This window comes from Perognathus longimembris, chromosome 15, assembly GCF_023159225.1.
Source record: "Perognathus longimembris pacificus isolate PPM17 chromosome 15, ASM2315922v1, whole genome shotgun sequence".
Classification (NCBI taxonomy): domain Eukaryota; kingdom Metazoa; phylum Chordata; class Mammalia; order Rodentia; family Heteromyidae; genus Perognathus; species Perognathus longimembris.
In genome coordinates, this window is record NC_063175.1 from 49366562 (window position 1) to 49383547 (window position 16986).

Below are 16986 nucleotides of genomic sequence, written 5' to 3' on the forward strand. Positions count from 1 at the left end.
GGCTGACACTTTACCACTAGAGCCATGCACATTGCTGGTTAATTGGAGATGGAGTCCCCAAAATTTTTCTGCCTAGGATGGCTGTGAACTGAGATCCTCCATGTTTCAGTCTCCTGAGTAGGCAGGATTAAAGGTATGAACCACCAGTATGAACCAGTGTCTACCTAAATAATCATTCTTGATTTTAATGGTTGGGTAGTTGAGGATTTATTTACTTCTCTTTAAATATACCCCCATCCGTTCTTCCCTACTGTGCCCTCTCAGCAAAGTTGTATTCAATGTTTATGTATTATGCACAGTTATTTTCTGTGCAAAGTACTACATCAAGATTTTACTTCCTTTCTTGTAACACATTTTGTTTGGGAATGGTTAACAATTTCCCATTTTTTTATCTTTTCCATATACATGACTAATTTTTTTCAAACATTCAAAAGATCTCTTCCATGCCTGCCAATATTTTTTCCAGCTAGTATAAGATTTTGTCAGTCATTCAGACACTGATTTTTGTTGGTTTTCTGGGTCCTCTCTCCCTAAACCTAAGCCAGATGTACAGCTATGATCCTGAGGTTTATCTCCTTGCTAATTCCCTACTATGGATCCCCTTTCTCTTGAATCCAGTATCTTTCTCTTAGTTTGTTCTACAGTTTTGCTAAAAAATGCATTGAATTGCTAAATAGTGATGCTGGATACTAGGCAAGTATCCAGTAACAAGTATCCAGGAGTAACTTTCATTGCAGAACCAAAATCTCAATGAAATATGAGGGTACATTTTAAAATTTGTATATAGTGAGCAATGGACTAAGCACTATGAAGATATTCAGGAATGGATTGCTAAAGAACAGAGAAAGCTGGCCACTGGTGGCTCACGCCTGTAAACCTTGCTACTTAGGAGGCTGAGATCTATGTCAAAGCCAGCCCAAGCAGGAAAGTCCATCAGACTCTTTTTTTTAATTTAATTTTATTGTCAAGGTGATGTACAGAGGGGTTACAGTTACATACACAGTGAGTACATTTCTTGTCAAACTTGTTACCTTCTTCATTTTTCTCCCACCTTGCCTCTTCTCCAGTTAACCATCAGAAAACCAGAAGAGCTGTGGCTCAAAGTAGGAGTGCTACCCTCCAACAAAAGAAGCTCAGAGACAGTGCCTAGGTCCTGAATTCAAGCTCCATCACAGACAAAAAAAAAAGAACAAGTACAGACTGACCTCAAAAAGAATTAGATTAAAAAAAAAAAAGATTTCATATCATCCATACCACCACCAAATCAAAAAGGAAAAAAAAAAGTCAATGACCAGAGATAGCATGATGGCCAAAGCCCTCTAAGTAATGAATAAATACTACATAAGCTTCGGCTACTGTAAATTTTCAAAGCCCAACTCCCTCAGCAGAGTTGCAAGCAAAGGATTGTTTTTTTGGTGTTGTTTGGTAAAATTGGGGATTGAATCCAGGGCCTTACCCACACTTGCTAGGGAGGTGCTCTACCACTTGAGCCAAGCTTAAGGCCTCTCTCTGTAATGTTTATTTGCAAGGAAGAGCCTCACTTTATGCCCTGGCTGGCCTGGGCTACCAACCTCTTAACTTGTGTGAGAGGCACATGCTAATGTGCCTAGCTGGTGTGCTTTCTCCACAGTTAGGATAACAATCATGCACTCAGCCTTTGGTCAAAGTAGAAACTAATGAAATGTTTGAGGCTGGCCTCAAATCTCAATCCCCTGAAACTTGCAATCCAAGAAAGTAGGATTGCAAAACTGAGCCACCATGCCTTGCTGCAAAGGATTCTTTACACATTATAAGTGATGCCACAGTTCTGGAATACTTCTGACATGAAAAGGTTTATTATGTTTTTCTGTTCAAGAACAGAACCGCCTTTTGTAAAAATTCATTTCTACAATGATGTGTTTGCTTGACTTTTGTTGCCACTGTACTCCCTTTGATGATCCATACCTGAGTATGTTCATTAACTTGTTGCTGGTAAGAATAAATATTAAAATCAGTAACAAAAAATGTCAATTAAATCAAATTAATTTTTTATCAGTCTGGTGTGGCTTGAAATCAGGGCCTGGGCACTCTCCCTGAGTTTTTTTGCTCAAGGATAGAGCTCTACTACTTGGAGCCACAGAGCCACTTCCTGTTTTCTGCTGGTTAATTGGAGATAAGAATCTCATGGAGATAAATGAGTTGGCTCGACCTGCTCCCAGGCTGCCTATCTGTCCTCTGTGGAGAGGGGGGCTGGGTGGTGGTCTGTCAGCCCCCTATATCCTCTTCCTGGACCCGTCCACGTGGGGTGTGCTATCCCGTCTCTCCTGCAGGACAGGAGAGTGCAGGAGGCTAAAAACCCCTGACATTCTGGCGCCCAATGTGGGGCACAAAGCATGACGAGGGATCAATTCCAATGGTATAACTCCTTTGAGCACTGACATGAATACCAGAAAGCTGAAACATGTTTTGTCTAAGGAGAGTGAGACAAATAAAGAGAAGAAAGGTTCACTTCAAGACTCTAGTCATCCAGAAGGCTTCCAGATCAGCCAGCTGGGCCAGCACTTGCTGTAACTCATTACTCTATGTGTCTGCCAAGGAGGAAGTCTCCATCTCATTCATCACTGGTCCTCAAGGCACAGCAGTATATGCACCAAGAGAGTGGTGGAGAAGCAGAGGAGAGAGGAAGACATTTAACCACAGAGGCTTCAGAACAAGGGAAGTCAATTTTCCTCTGCTAAGCAAAGACAAAGGAAGTCTTTGGGAATCCAAAATCTGCTGTCCTTGGCACATGGCTTCACCCTCAAAATCTCAAGATAGTGATACACACCTCTAATCCTGGCACTTGGAAGGCTGAGGCAGAAGAATTGCAAGTTTGAAGCTACTTTGAGCTACAAAGGGAGAACTTGCCTCCAAATAAAATAAACAAGTAAAAAATTATATAAGGCTATTCTACCTGAAGTTACAAGAAAAATTCCACTCCTGGGCATTTATCCAAAAGATTACAAACCAGGATAAAGTAAAGCCAGTGCACAACCATGTTCATTTCAGCACTACTTACCATAGCCAAGATATGGAATCAACCCAGATGCCCCTCAATGGATGAATGGATCAAGAAAATGTAGTATATATACAAGATTAGACTTTACTTATCTATTAGGAAGAATGATATTGTATCATCTGCAAATAAATGGAAGGATCTAGAAAAATTATGTTAAATAAGTCAGACCCAAAGAGACAAATGTTGCATGTTTTTCCTCATATGTAGAAGCTAGAATTCATTTATAAACATATAAGAAAATGTATTTGGTGATATGCAAGAATATACAAATGTATTAACTAGAGTATGGTAGATTCAAAGGAGAACACAAATAGTGCAATTGCCTAGAAAAGCAAAGTCAACATTCAACAAAATAAACACCAGGGTCGTAGGGGAGCTCTATGTTTAGCCTTCTTAGGAACCTCCACACTGCTTTCCAGAGTGGTTGAACAAGTTTGCATTCCCACCAACAATGTAGTAGGGTTCCCTTTTGGCCACATCCCCTCCAGCATTTGTTATTATTAGATTTCCTGATAATGGACATACTTACTTGGGGGTGCGACGTGGAATCTCAATGTTGTTTTGATTTGTATTTCTTTTATGGCCAGTGATGTAGAGCACTTTTTCATGTGTCTTTTGGTCATTCCTCATTTCCTCTTCAGAGAAGTCTCTTTTTAAGTCTTTAGCCCATTTGTTGAGGGGGCTGTTGGTTCTTTGATTATTTGTTTTGGAGGAATTTAACTTTTGTCTGTTGTATAGCTGGTAAAGATCTTCTCCTAATCTGTGGGCTTCCTGTTTATCTTGCAAGCATAGAGCTCCCCTATGACCCAGCAGCCCCACTTTTGGGATCTACCCAAAAGATACAAACAAGCAAGGCAACACTAAAGCCACCAACACAACTATTTTCATCACAGCACAATTTGTCAATGCTAAAACATGGAACCAACTCAGATGCCCCTCAGTAGATGAGTACATCAGGAAAATGTGGTACATATATACAAGGGAATTCCATGCTTCTATCAGAGGGAATGATACTGCCCCATTCATAAGGAAATGGAGGGATTTGGAAAAAATCATATTAAGTGAAGTGACCCAGAACCAAAGAAACACAGACTCGATGGTGTCCCTCATAGGGAATAATTAGTACATGATTAGGCTAGTCATAGCAGAAGATCACAATAGCCCAATGTGGAGTTCATTTCTCTTACCATCATCTTATGTGTTCCACATTATGAAAACAAGTGTTATATCATTGTTGTAATTATTTTCAACATGCCATGTGAAACCGTACCTGTTGTTTTTGTTTGTTTTGTTTCTCTTGTATTCCCTTCCTGTGGTTGTACCCGCGCTATCATTGTATCTCAACTGAGTACCGTGGATACTTTATATATGGGTATTAGAACTAAGGAAGGGAAAGGGAATATCAAAATCGAGAGACAAAGAATAAAAAGACAAATGATTCCAAAAGCAATACTTACAAAACCATTTGGTGTAAACCAACTGTACAACTCGTGAGGGGAGAGGGAAAGGGGGAGGGGGAGGGGGAGGGGGAAATGAGGGAGGAGGTAACAAGTTGAACAAGAAATGTACTCACTGCCTTACATATGAATCTGTAACCCCTCTGTACTTCACTTTGGCAATAAAGAAAAAAATAAATTAAAAAAAAATCTCATGGACTTTTCTGCTTGATCAGGCTTCAAACAACGATCCTCAGATCTCAGCCTCCTGAATAGCGAGGATTATAGGCATAAGCCACCACCGCCCAGCTCAAATTAAAATTTTTAAGATAAAAAGAAATATCAAATTTACAAATATTTTCTGTAGTCTAAAATATATTGACATTCAATTAATATTATTAAGTGCCTAGTACATGCCAAATCACCCAATGGGTATCAAGGATACATGGATAAAAGACATTGTCTATTTTCAACAGTTTACCATATGGGATACAGACAATGAAATTATTACAATACAGAATAATAGGCAGGAAATGCACTAATTTGAGGAGGTATAGTAAAAGAACAAACACATAGAAGGTAAACTATTTTTATTTTTTTAAATACTCTATAGAAATAGATCCTTATAATCTGTGATAATCCTTTCAAGAAGATTATTATCCTCATACTTTAGGCTCAAAAAGTTAAGCAAACTATTCCATGCCTAACACTGAGTGGTAAACTGGAACTGGTTTTAAACAGAGGTGTCCGAATTCTAGATTATGTGACATGCTACATTAAGAGATTTTTAAGGCATGTATTAGAATGCAGATTTTTCTTTTTCTTCAATAAGATAAATAATAAATGTCAGTGAGATTTTTCTTTTGTCTCATTAAAGAATAGACAAATTCTTCCCCTTAACAGATCATGCAGTTGTCTTCTACATGTAATTTCTTACACATCAAAAGAATAAAAGATAAAACATTCATTACTCTATTGTGAGAGAAGCATCTGCAAACAGAACAGCAGCTGAGAACTGACTAATCAAAATGTTCCCTAGCTAAGTTGAAGCTGAAGGTAAATTTTATCAGATTAGTAAAGCTGGATATGGCATAGAGACACAATGAGAGGTGAGATTTGCAACAGAGGAGTTCATATTCTTCATGCCCAAAGATGCTCTGAAGTTTTGAACTATAAAGAGAAGAGTTCCTGTCTCTTTAAATAATTAGGCATAAAATGATAAAACTTTTATCATGTCTAAATCCAAATTTACCAACTTGCCTTTAACTACTGTGTCGTCCCAGCTTCCTACAGGAACCCAAGCACCGAACTTTAACTCGTTTCATTTTTTTAAACATCTGCCTTTGTTCACATCCAGTCAGGTGGCCAGTCCTGAACATTCTGCCGCCTCCCTGTTTCAAACATTTCCCCAATCCTTTCCTTCTTTGGGCCAATTTTCCTCTCACTTCCTTTCTGGAAATCCTACTAAATAGAGACTTGATCAGTGTGACTTTCGCATGCTCAGAAACCTGCTGTTGCTCACCAGAAGCTGCAAACTATATTCCATGTACTTCAATCCAATTTCCAAAGCACATAGAAGTGACTTTTGCCATCTCCTGCGTCATTCCCCTCCTAAATTGAACCTCTTCTCTCTGCAGATCACGTCCACCTCCTTGGACCTCATCTAACATTTTGTTAGTGATCTGTGGCCTTCATCATAAACAGATCTCTGTTCAGTCTCACACGTGCTAATAAGCACACACTGTGGAGTTTCTCCTATGGAAGAATCCCAACCCAACCTCTTACTAGCTAGGGACAAAGGCCCAGTGCGGACCTGCTCTCCTGAGAGCCAGGGGGAGCTGACCTCAGCCCATTGTTGCTCATTTGTTTCTTTGCAGAGTAGAGAAATAAAGCCCCTTTTTGTGTGAAATTTTTAAAGAATTAAATTTTTAAAAGTCAATGACTTAACACAGCCTGGCGTAGAATAAACACTTGCCATTACTGCGTGTGTCTCTGCCGCAGCTGCTGCTGCAACTGTATCATCACTAATGATGCTATGATGTCCATGCCTGTTCCTAGTACCAGTGTAACAATAATGCTAATGGCAGCATCTCCGCGAAAACTGTAAACCCCTCAGAAGACAGAAAGAGAACTAAAATATTTATTAAGATCTTATTACTTCTCAGGCACAAGACTCACCATCTATCAAACACTATGCTTGGATTTTTGTTTATATTTTCTTACTTCATTCTGACATTCTATCTATCTATTTCTCTATCCTGTGAGGCTGTCTATAATTATCCCTAGTTTTTAGATGACAGAGACTTAAAGAGGTTACATCAGTTGCTCAAGACTGCACAGATAATAAGTAGTAGGGATAAGATGCAAACTCAATTTTATCTGGCTTTGCAATCCATTATTTGATTAAACATACTTGATATTCAAGCTTAACGCTTTAGTTTAGATAGCAAACTTAACTGTGCTCCAAGTTCTTCCTATTGCATAATCCTTATGGTCTAGAGGCACCTATAAGATTGTCCTACCTTCTATCCACACAGACAAATATAGACTCTCACCTGGCTGCACACCAGTAGTACAGAGCTATAATGCTCATTCCAAACATCATTCCTGGCCAAGGAATATCTCCAGTGAGAGGATCACGGAAAAGGTGGAAGGAGGCCTCCTAAGGAGTGTAGCATCTGGGGTTGATTGTCAGATTGTCCCCTTCAATTACAGTTGGGATGGCATTCATGTACTTCTCTGTAAAGCTCTCATAGCATCCAACCTCAGTAAATGCTGAAAGACATCAGATACAATAAGATATGCTATGGAAATTTAAAAAAAAAAAAGATTGTCCTACCTTCTTAAAGTTCTATACAAAGACAAAGCAGTAACAAAAAGCACTAAGTCACAATTACTTGCAACTTCTTATCAAAGAAGAACAGTATCCAATGAATTACATTTCAAATGGATGCTTTTTTTAATGAACAAGCACAAATTTGATGCAATTATAAATGTCTCATAATGATGAAAAATTAGCAAGCATGTGGGACAATTCTCAAAACTCAAAATTGATCATTTTTGTCTGGCGGTAGTTAGAGAAATTGCCCATGGACTAGGCTGTCGTTTCATTAGCTTGATTAAAAGTGAAAAGTTGAGGAAGGGTAAAGTAGGTCAAAAACTTCCTAGCTCCTTGAGGATTCGAACATTTACTAGCTACTAAGTATGTGTAAAAGAATCTATTTGCCAGTATTGGAGGCTATGGATGGAGAGACAGGGTACCCTCAACTGGAAAAACTGATTATAATGAGAATGAAAAGTGGGGAAGAATTGGGCATGAACTCTATCGAAAGGATTTCTAAAGTAAGAATGCATTTATTCATCACTCAAGCAAGGAAATTTATAGCCAGAAGGTCAGTATGCACACAGGAGACACACCGCAGGTTTGATGATAGGACAATCAAGGTTTTCAAAGCCAGCACTTAATCACATAATTTTTTTCTACTCTGTTTCTCCCTTAGTTCCTCTCACACATCTATGCACATACACACAGATCCCGTTCCTAAACCTAAATTAGCACACCTTACAGCCTTTCCTCACCACATCAACCCCATAGTTCCACTTATAAGATAACACTCTCTTTCATAAACTAATTTGGGGGCTGGGAATATGGCCTAGTGGCAAGAGTGCTTGCCTCATATACATGAAGCCCTGGGTTCGATTCCCCAGCACCACAAATGTAGAAAACGGCCAGAAGTGGCGCTATAGCTCAAGTGGCAGAGTGCTAGCCTTGAGCAAAAAGAAGCCAGGGACAGTGCTCAGGCCCTGAGTCCAAGGCCCAGGACTGGCCAAAAAAAAAAAAAAAAAAACATAAACTAATTTGGTTATGGGAAAGAAAGGGAATAAGTAAGAATGACGAACACCTCCTATGATCTCTGTGGAAATTAAGTATTCATTGTTATTCTCTGTTCATTTTTTTCAGTTGACTGCCATTTTTTTCTGAATTTTAAAAGGCTGCACAAGGAAGTTACAATTTAACGTGTCCAATGCTTCTTATCGGTCACTTTTTCCATTATTGGTCCCTATCCCATCTGTTCCCTCCCCCTAAGATGCATTTCACACTTCCCACTTCCTTTTTCACTTATGTAAGTTCAGTATCCTTGTATTTATCTTCAGCTCCCTTTTTCATTCATCTACTGCCCTCTCATTACTCCCTACCCCACCCCACAGTCCATACCTGTGACCATCTGTAAAGTCATTCTCTAAGGGTTCTATAATCTATATTGAAGGACTCCTATTGACTTCTGTGTAAAATAAATTCATTCATATTTCTCAAAAAGACCCTTGATTGAGAGACACTGTGACACTGAGTTGCACTCCAATTTAATGTTGATGCAACTTATGGTACACTGTCATATTTCATTGTGCTATCTAAGATCTCCAAAAAAGTTTCTCTTCTCTTTTTTTCTTTTAAGTGCATTTTTCAGGCTGTTTCTTTAAGTAAAAGTGATAGCTCAGGAAATGCAGCTGCCTTAGCCAATGATGCTACATTCACTTCTGTGAGGCGTCAGGCCACATCAGCACATTAAACACACCATGTTCACACGGGGAGTCACTGAGTCAACTGATTGCTTCTGAGGAGATGTCGTTTGAGCGTTTCTGGGTAGTACTTCCACCACGTATGAAAAGCTCCAGAAAGCTGAATAATGAGGAAAGAAATCAGAGGAAGATAATAAAAACCCAGTTCATCTCAAGGAGAAAGCAGTAACCATACCACTCCCCTACATTTTAAATATCACAATGAATTTAAGTAACAAAACAAACAATTCTCTGAGAACACACTTTTACGTATAACTTTAATTTCTTCCTACGGTGTTCATTACCAAGCTGTTTGCTTCCTTTTAGGATTAGGGAGAGAAAAACTTTTAAAAGACTTGTTTAGCACAAAAGTTAATTTCCACTAATGTATTTGTCATGGGGCATACGTAGTCTCCCCCAAGGCAGATCTATATACACAAGTATTTATGTATCAGTTTGTTCCTTTATAAGATAAGAACAATAATAGTTATCATCAACTATATCATGTATTCCTATTTACAGGAAAAGGCATGAATATGAGAATCATGCCATTTGTAGTTACAAGCTGGTTGTATTTATCATGATTGATTTCTCCTTCATTTGTGTAAAAATTAATAGAATTAAAGTAACTCTTAAATAACCTGGCTTTTTCTAAACTTTTAGGCAAGTTGTATTTTTTATACATTCCACTTAGAAGCAAAAATAGCGCATGCTTCACATCAACTGTCACTATCGAGATCTTTAACACAAAAAGAGTTAATAGGTATGGCGCAAGATCTTTAAGACAAAAAGAGTTAATAGGGATGGCGTCTTTGTTACTGAATCTAAGAAAATCCAGAGACCACCAACTTTTATAGGATCACCAGAGATTTCACAGCTCCTAAAGACCCCAAAGCACCTTTTGTGTGTATTCAAGGAAAGGGAAGGAAGTAAGAACTCTGCACTGGTTTGTAGGAGGCCCAAATTGGCAAGAGTGGGAAATGAAAGCTGAGGCAAGTGAGAAGCCTACCAAACACTCATCACAAAGGCTCCCGCAAATACTTTTCTTCTTGAACTCTTCAGATCACACCTATAGATAAGACAGGAGTAGTAATAAAAAAAAAATTAGAAAGAAAGAAATAGGAGCGCCAGGCTCTAGTAGCTCACATCTGTAATCCTAGCTACTAGGAAACTAATATCGGAAGATCATGGTTCGACGCCAGCCAAGGCAGACAAATCCAAGAGACTCCTACCTCCAATTAACCAGCCAAAATGGAAATGGCACTGTTGCTCAGGCAGCAGAGCACCAACCTTGAGTGAAAAAGCTAAGAAAAAGTTCCATTACCAGCACAAAAGAGAGAGAGACAGAGGAGGGAGGGAGGGAGGGAGGGAGGGAGGGAGGGAGGGAGGGAGGGAGGGAGGGAGGGAGGGAGGGAGGGAGGGAGGGAGGGAGGAAGGAAGGAAGGAAGGAAGGAAGGAAGGAAGGAAGGAAGGAAGGAAGGAAGGAAGGAAGGGGGAGGGAGGGAGGGAGGGAGGGAGGGAGGGAGGGAGGGAGGGAGGGAGGGAGGGAGGGAGGGAGGGAGGCAGGAAGGAAGGAAGGAAGGAAGGAAGGAAGGAAGGAAGGAAGGAAGGAAGGAAGGAAGGAAGGAAGGAAGGAAGGGAGGGAGGAAGGAAGGAAGGAAAGGGAGGAAGGAAAGGGAGGAAGAAAGGTTGGTTGGGAGGGAGGGAAGAAGGGAGGGAGGGAAGGAGGGAGGAAGGAGGGAGGGAGGGAGGGAGGAAGGGAGGAAGGAAGGAAGGAAGGAAGGAAGGAAGGAAGGAAGGAAGGAAGGAAGGAAGAAAGAAAGGAAGGAAGGAAGGAAGGAAAGAAGGAAAGGGAGGAAGGAAGGTTGGTTGGTTCCAAAAAAGGGAGAGAGGGAGGAAGGGAGAAAAAATATGAGAATATAAAATCCCTCAAAACATCCTCAAATTTTATTGTGTGCATGAAGTTTAGCCAGTGGAAGAAGAATAGAGGACATTTGTACATTTAAACCCAAAGCAAGCTGCTTAAAGCTAGCTCACCCCCACAAAAATATCACAACTGACATGTATGCTCATGCAAAATGTACTTACAGAAACTGAGACCTTAAAGGAAATGTAGTAAATATAACACATACATGTATTCTGTCAACTACAGAAGAATTTTTCTCTATTTTATTAAAGTTTTCTCAAAGCTAACCCTTCACTGAGGTTCCCCAGATGGAAAAACAATGTATATTATGAGAAAATCGGGCTGAGCTCGAATTTGCTACCGAAGAATACCACAAATGTTGATACACATGATAGCTCACTCCAGAATTGTGGTCCCAAAGGTGCCCATGAATATATTCCAGGTTCATCTCTATTTATTTTCACACATAACTTGGGTAATTTATGGTACCTTAATCATAACAAACCACTGTTGTTAAGAAATCTTACTACAGTCCTGGAAGGATGAGACAATGTGTGTAAATAAGAGAACAATTGCTGTCTTTGCCCAGCAGATAAGCAAATTAAATATGAGAAGTCACTAAGAGAATCAACCAACAGAGCTGTAACTCAGAACTTTGATAACAGATACTAACAAGTCAGATGTAAAGATAGAAGGAGAAATCCAAGTGACCCTAAATCTTACAGTGTATAGAATATCCCCTTGCCAACTGCCAAGCTCCATATTCTAGCAATAGCTTTTGTTTGGTGCTACAGTTTAGTCCACCTCCTAGGCCCCTAACACACCAAACCTATTTCTCATCAATCTTTTCCATCAATTCAGTTCCAGGATAAGGTTGCTTCTTTCAGAATATTTCCCTTTAGAGAGGTGTCACAGAAACATGAGCTAGGTTCTGTCCAGCAATCCAAAGAGAGAAGGAACTGTTAGTAATGAACATGTCATCTTACATAAAGTGCACCTGGCTTGCTTTTTCTTAATGCTCAATTTGCCTTTTGAGCTAGAACTTGAAAGAAGCCTACTCTGACTCTTCTACAAAATTTCTAGTGTCGAAAAAGTCTTTTAAAAACCTTCTACAATTTCCCATCTTTTCTGACTTTATCAGTTCTCCCTGAAGTGATTTCTACAGAAAAAAATGACACATTGTATAAAGTGATTATATGGTATTTTCAAAAGTCTTTTGTACGTTTCAATAGTATTAGCAAGGAAACTATCACGAGTTCTGATGATGACAGGCAGAACATGGGTCTTGAGCTAGCATCAATGCATTTTAAGCTACTTTCAGAGAAGAAACATTATCCAGTTGCATGGATCTGACATCCTCAGGTACAAACATGTGTCCTAAGACATGACAGCAATTCTTCAAATTAACAGCAAAGTTCCTAAGCCCACTGAGAATTTTTATGTGTTCTGACAGAGTAGCTTGAGTGCTATGATACCTCATTAAACTCAGCCAAGAAAGGGAGGAAAAGGTTGATGAGGTCATAGCCCAGAAGTGAGGTCAGCAGCTAAATCTGATTTCAGAGAAACCAACAAATTTTGACTAATGAAAAGGTGACCCTAGGGTAGAAGTTAACATTCTTTCAGGTTGAGAAAGGAAATCCATTGGGAAGGCTTCTAGCTTCCTCACAATGGTGTGTGACTAATAGCACTCTAAAGTGTGTGGTGAAGGGTATGATTAACTGACCATTCACAGCCTACAAAGGTCACATTTATCAGCCCCTATCAGTTCTTCAATGCTGAAGCAATAGAGGGTGAACTTGACTTGTGACCCATGGCTGTTTATAAATGGAACCCAAGATTCCTAGCATTATCAATAATAAGAGGATAGGCACAAAAGAATCGTGGGTGGCAAAAGAAGTTGGATTTTGCTACTTTTTTGGTGTGTGTGTGTGTGCATGCGTGCACGCGTGTGTGCGCATACCAGTGCTAGAGCTTGAACTCAGGGGTGGGCCCTATCCTGTAGCTTTTTTCTGCTTAAAGATAGCACTCTACCACTTAAACCATAGTTCTATTTCCAGCTCTTTTTGTATGTGGGGGGGTGGTTAATAAGAGATAAGAGTCTCAGTGGCTAGCTGGCTTTGAACGGCTATCTTCAGATCTGAGCCTCTTGAGTAGACAGGATTACAGGTGTGACCCCAGCTTGGTACATTTTTAATAAACCAAGAAAAGCACTTGAACTAATAGAAATATTACTTATTAACTATAAAGTTCAGAAACAAATGCTATCTTAAGACATTAGGAGGCTGCCTGAATATAAACATTTTGAAACCAATCAGTACAGTTCAACCCACAACATTATTCATTAGTTTTATTCCCACTAAAAACTAAAATTCAAAGGTTTACAAATGATTTTAGCAAAATATGTGTCTTCCTTGTACCAAATTTCATTTATGACTGAAGCATTTCTAAAGTAATAACCAGTTGACACTTTAATTCAACGAGTAAAAGCTGAATATTTACTAACATTTCTTGGAAAGTTGTAACCAGTATACAAGGAAGAATCTTATATCATCACACTGTGTTTTCCTTAACTTGACAGGAAGTCAACTTCAAGCAGATTGACTTGAATCGGGATCTTATTTGGGAAGCACCAAGTATCCAATAAACTGTGTGGGGGTTTTCTTTAATTTTTTTATTTGGAAAATACTCAAGTTCCTGTGGCTTATCTTCCTGTCCCATCGCCTTCTGAAATCCTGCAATCCCATGTGGACTTCTGGTAGAATGAGCAATGCAAGGAGCTGGCTTGGACTTGGCTTGTCCTTGTACTTCTGGGGACTGATGGACCTTACGACCACTGTTCTCTCCAGCACAACACCACGAGACACACTAGAAGAGCTCCTGTCCGACAAGTCACAGACGCATCAGCGAGCCAAGAGGAGCTGGGTTTGGAACCAGTTTTTTGTTCTGGAAGAGTACACTGGGACAGACCCTTTGTATGTCGGCAAGGTAAGTAAGACATGTCCAATAGGAAGATAAATTATCAGGGTATCTCATGTTAATGAATATGAATTGCATATGAATGCTTACCTAGCCTGTGCCTGAGGACCAACAAAAAATTTAACTAGTGGCATTTATCTCACCCATAATTAAAATATAGATTTTTTGCTTTGTCAGATACACGTCAGAAAAGGGAAGATCTCTTCTTGTCCATGCTTCTGTTTAGAATGGGAAAAAACAGAAGTACAGTTTTACAGAAAACATTTCAGACCCACAAGAACCTCTCAAGCCTCAGGAAAGGCAGCAGCAACTTTCTGAGAATGACAGGATGGAGAAGAAAGACATAGAAAGGCAAAAGGGAAAGGAGAAGTTTATGCTTTGTCATTTTTTTCAAAGCATGTCAACAGATATAACCTGAGGCCCAAATTTAAGGGAAAGGCAAAAAGAGAAACAGTCTTTACTTCAGAATTTCCAAGGATGTATGTGCTTTAAGATAGTCAGAGACAATAAACAAATACGCTTACTAGCTTTATATCCAAATCCCCTTGACTTATCTATCATCATTTCATTTTTAATCCTGGCTTTTTCCTATGTTTACTTTATTTGGATATTAATCAGAGACCATTTCTGAAAGTAACCAAGTGAGAGAATGATAGACAAAGAATTAATTAGAAAATAAATAATTCATTCATATGACAACTAAGACACTAGTACAAAAGCTAAGAGCTTAGGTGTCAGACTGAAATACATGTGGTTCAAAGTCCAGCCCTGTCAGATGCTTGCAGAGACACTCTTTATAGGTCAACAAGCACCATTAACCTCGTTCTTCTCAGTTATCCACAGGAAGAAGGAGAGAATGAAAGAATTGCTACTTCTCAAGTAGTATCTTCCCCTCCCCTCATCCTGCATTCTCGACATTCGCAATTTTGTAGGCCCTAGGACACAATAACTCCAAAATCCTTCTAGTCTTTCATCTCTATGTCTACCATTGTCTCAGCTGAGCAAATACCTAGCTAGCCCCCCATCAATTTCCTCTAGACCACCTGAACTTCCTTTTCCACAATCCATATTCTCCACATGTGAGCTTTTTCAAGCCTCCCCTTTATTAAGTCTCCTCTGTGTCACCTCATTGGAAGGGAAGAAGTCCTCCAAACAACTCCCCCACAACTTAATGACACACTTTGTCTCCTGCAGTCCAAGTGCACTTTATGCTATTTTTCCCTGGTTCCTCCTGCTCCAGAAACATGACCTGCAGTTCCTACAACTTTCACAATGTTAACTTTATTATTCTTCAATAGTACGGGCATTTTGAGTGTAAGCTTTGCTACCCATTCTCTGTGGTAGCGTCTGTTAGATTCTCCTGCCATCATTTCTTTTGTAAGAGTAACTGTTATCTCCAGTACTTGATTGACTTATTTTGCCAGTCCTGGGGCTTGAACTCAGGGCCTAAGCACTGTCGTTAAGCTCTTTTTGCTCAAGGCTAGCACGCCATCACTGGAGTCACAGCACCACTTCCGGCTTTTTCTGTGTATGTGGTACTGAGGAATCAAATCCAGGGATTTGTGCATGCTAGGCAAGCACTCTACCACTAGGCCAAACTCCTGGACAGATTTATTTTTCTTTTAATGTACACATTAATTGTGTGGATTCATCCACTGGATCAGAAGCCCAGAGAAGGCAAAGTCATTGCTCTCATTTCATTTCCAAGACCTAACATGGCACCTGCCACATGGAAGATGGGAAAATGAACGAAGAGGTCATGTAGTAGGAATGCAATAAGAGACTTCACATAAAGTGCTTAGCACAATACTTGGTCCAGAATACCTCTTTAATCATGACGACCATGTTGCAGTAAGTAATAGCAACGGTAGTCTAGGGGATTCATAATGGGAATTTAGCAGCTCACTAATGCATACCTATTGTAGTCATGAACCTCATGACCTCAAAAATCTTTCTTCCTCATTTCTATGTCCTCCTCTTCATCCTTTATGTACAATAGTCACTACACCTGTCAATACTTCCTTGCCAGTTTCTCTCAGATTCATCCCTTCCTCTCAAAACTCATTCCTGTGATCCTCTGTTCCTCATAATTAGATTAACTGAGCAGGCTCTGGAGGTACGTGTGCCTGAGGAGAGGCTCTTCCCATCCCCATCTCCTGGAAGCACCCTCTCTAGCATGCTGCCCATCTGATTAAGGAAGTGCGGTAACCTCTTGAATGCTTAACAGAGCTCCTACAACGCAGTTCAAGAACTTCTTCCAGCCTCATCAGCACCTCTCTCGACATACTTCTCTCATTATCATGGCCAAGACAGATCTCCTTATGGGCCCCCCCACACACCACATTTGTCCTCACCCAGACGTGTGCCCATCCACAGCCCTGGCAAGTGTGTGCTGCCATCACTCCTCCACCTATGAAGAAACCCAAAGACTTCTAACTTCTTAGTATATATTTTTCCCCAATAAGATATAAAGGAATACATTCGTATTCAGAAACTGCATCATATACTTATGCAATCTAGGGATTTCTTCCCTCCTTCCAAGGATAGAAATCGCAATGGCACTCTCTATGCATGTCCACACCTCCCAGTTAGCATAACTGGTCATATGAAAGTACAGAAAGGAAAAGGTTCTAACATTGCACTGGGCTGCCACTATACCACATCAGTCATCTTCACATAAAGCAGATAATTTATTCCTTATAACAATGTCAGGGGAGTTGTAATAAACTGAGGCAATCAGGCTCAGAGAGGTGATATTCACTGTCCAAAGTTGCACTGAAGGCAGCAGGAAAAGCCTGAATCATACTAGCCATTATTCTTAACCCAAAGCGATAGGCTTTCCTTCACATTTCTCTTCACGTGGCCAGCCAGCATCTTTCCCCCTAACCCTGAAGATTCACAGATGCCTAAGGTGGGGTCAAGAATCTAAGGGAGGCTGACTGCTTCCTGAGCCCTTTCTCACTGACAATGGGAAGTATGCAGCTATGTCACACTCTGCATCATTGTTAGTGTTTTCTTTCTCCTAACAACCTTAACTCAGGACATCAGACAATCGCACACTCCAACAACAGCAG

At 40.0% G+C, this 16986-nt stretch overlaps 1 protein-coding gene across 2 annotated transcripts in view; it reads left to right on the top strand.

Moving 5' to 3' along the window:
• Positions 1-16986, top strand: part of Cdh20 (cadherin 20) — a 171605-nt gene that overhangs the window by 119490 nt on the left and 35129 nt on the right. For both annotated transcript variants that reach the window (XM_048363012.1, XM_048363013.1), the window contains exon 2: positions 13515-13921. In XM_048363012.1, the coding sequence (XP_048218969.1) occupies positions 13679-13921 (243 nt within the window). In that variant the 5' untranslated portion in view covers positions 13515-13678. The remainder of the gene's footprint in view (positions 1-13514; positions 13922-16986) is intronic.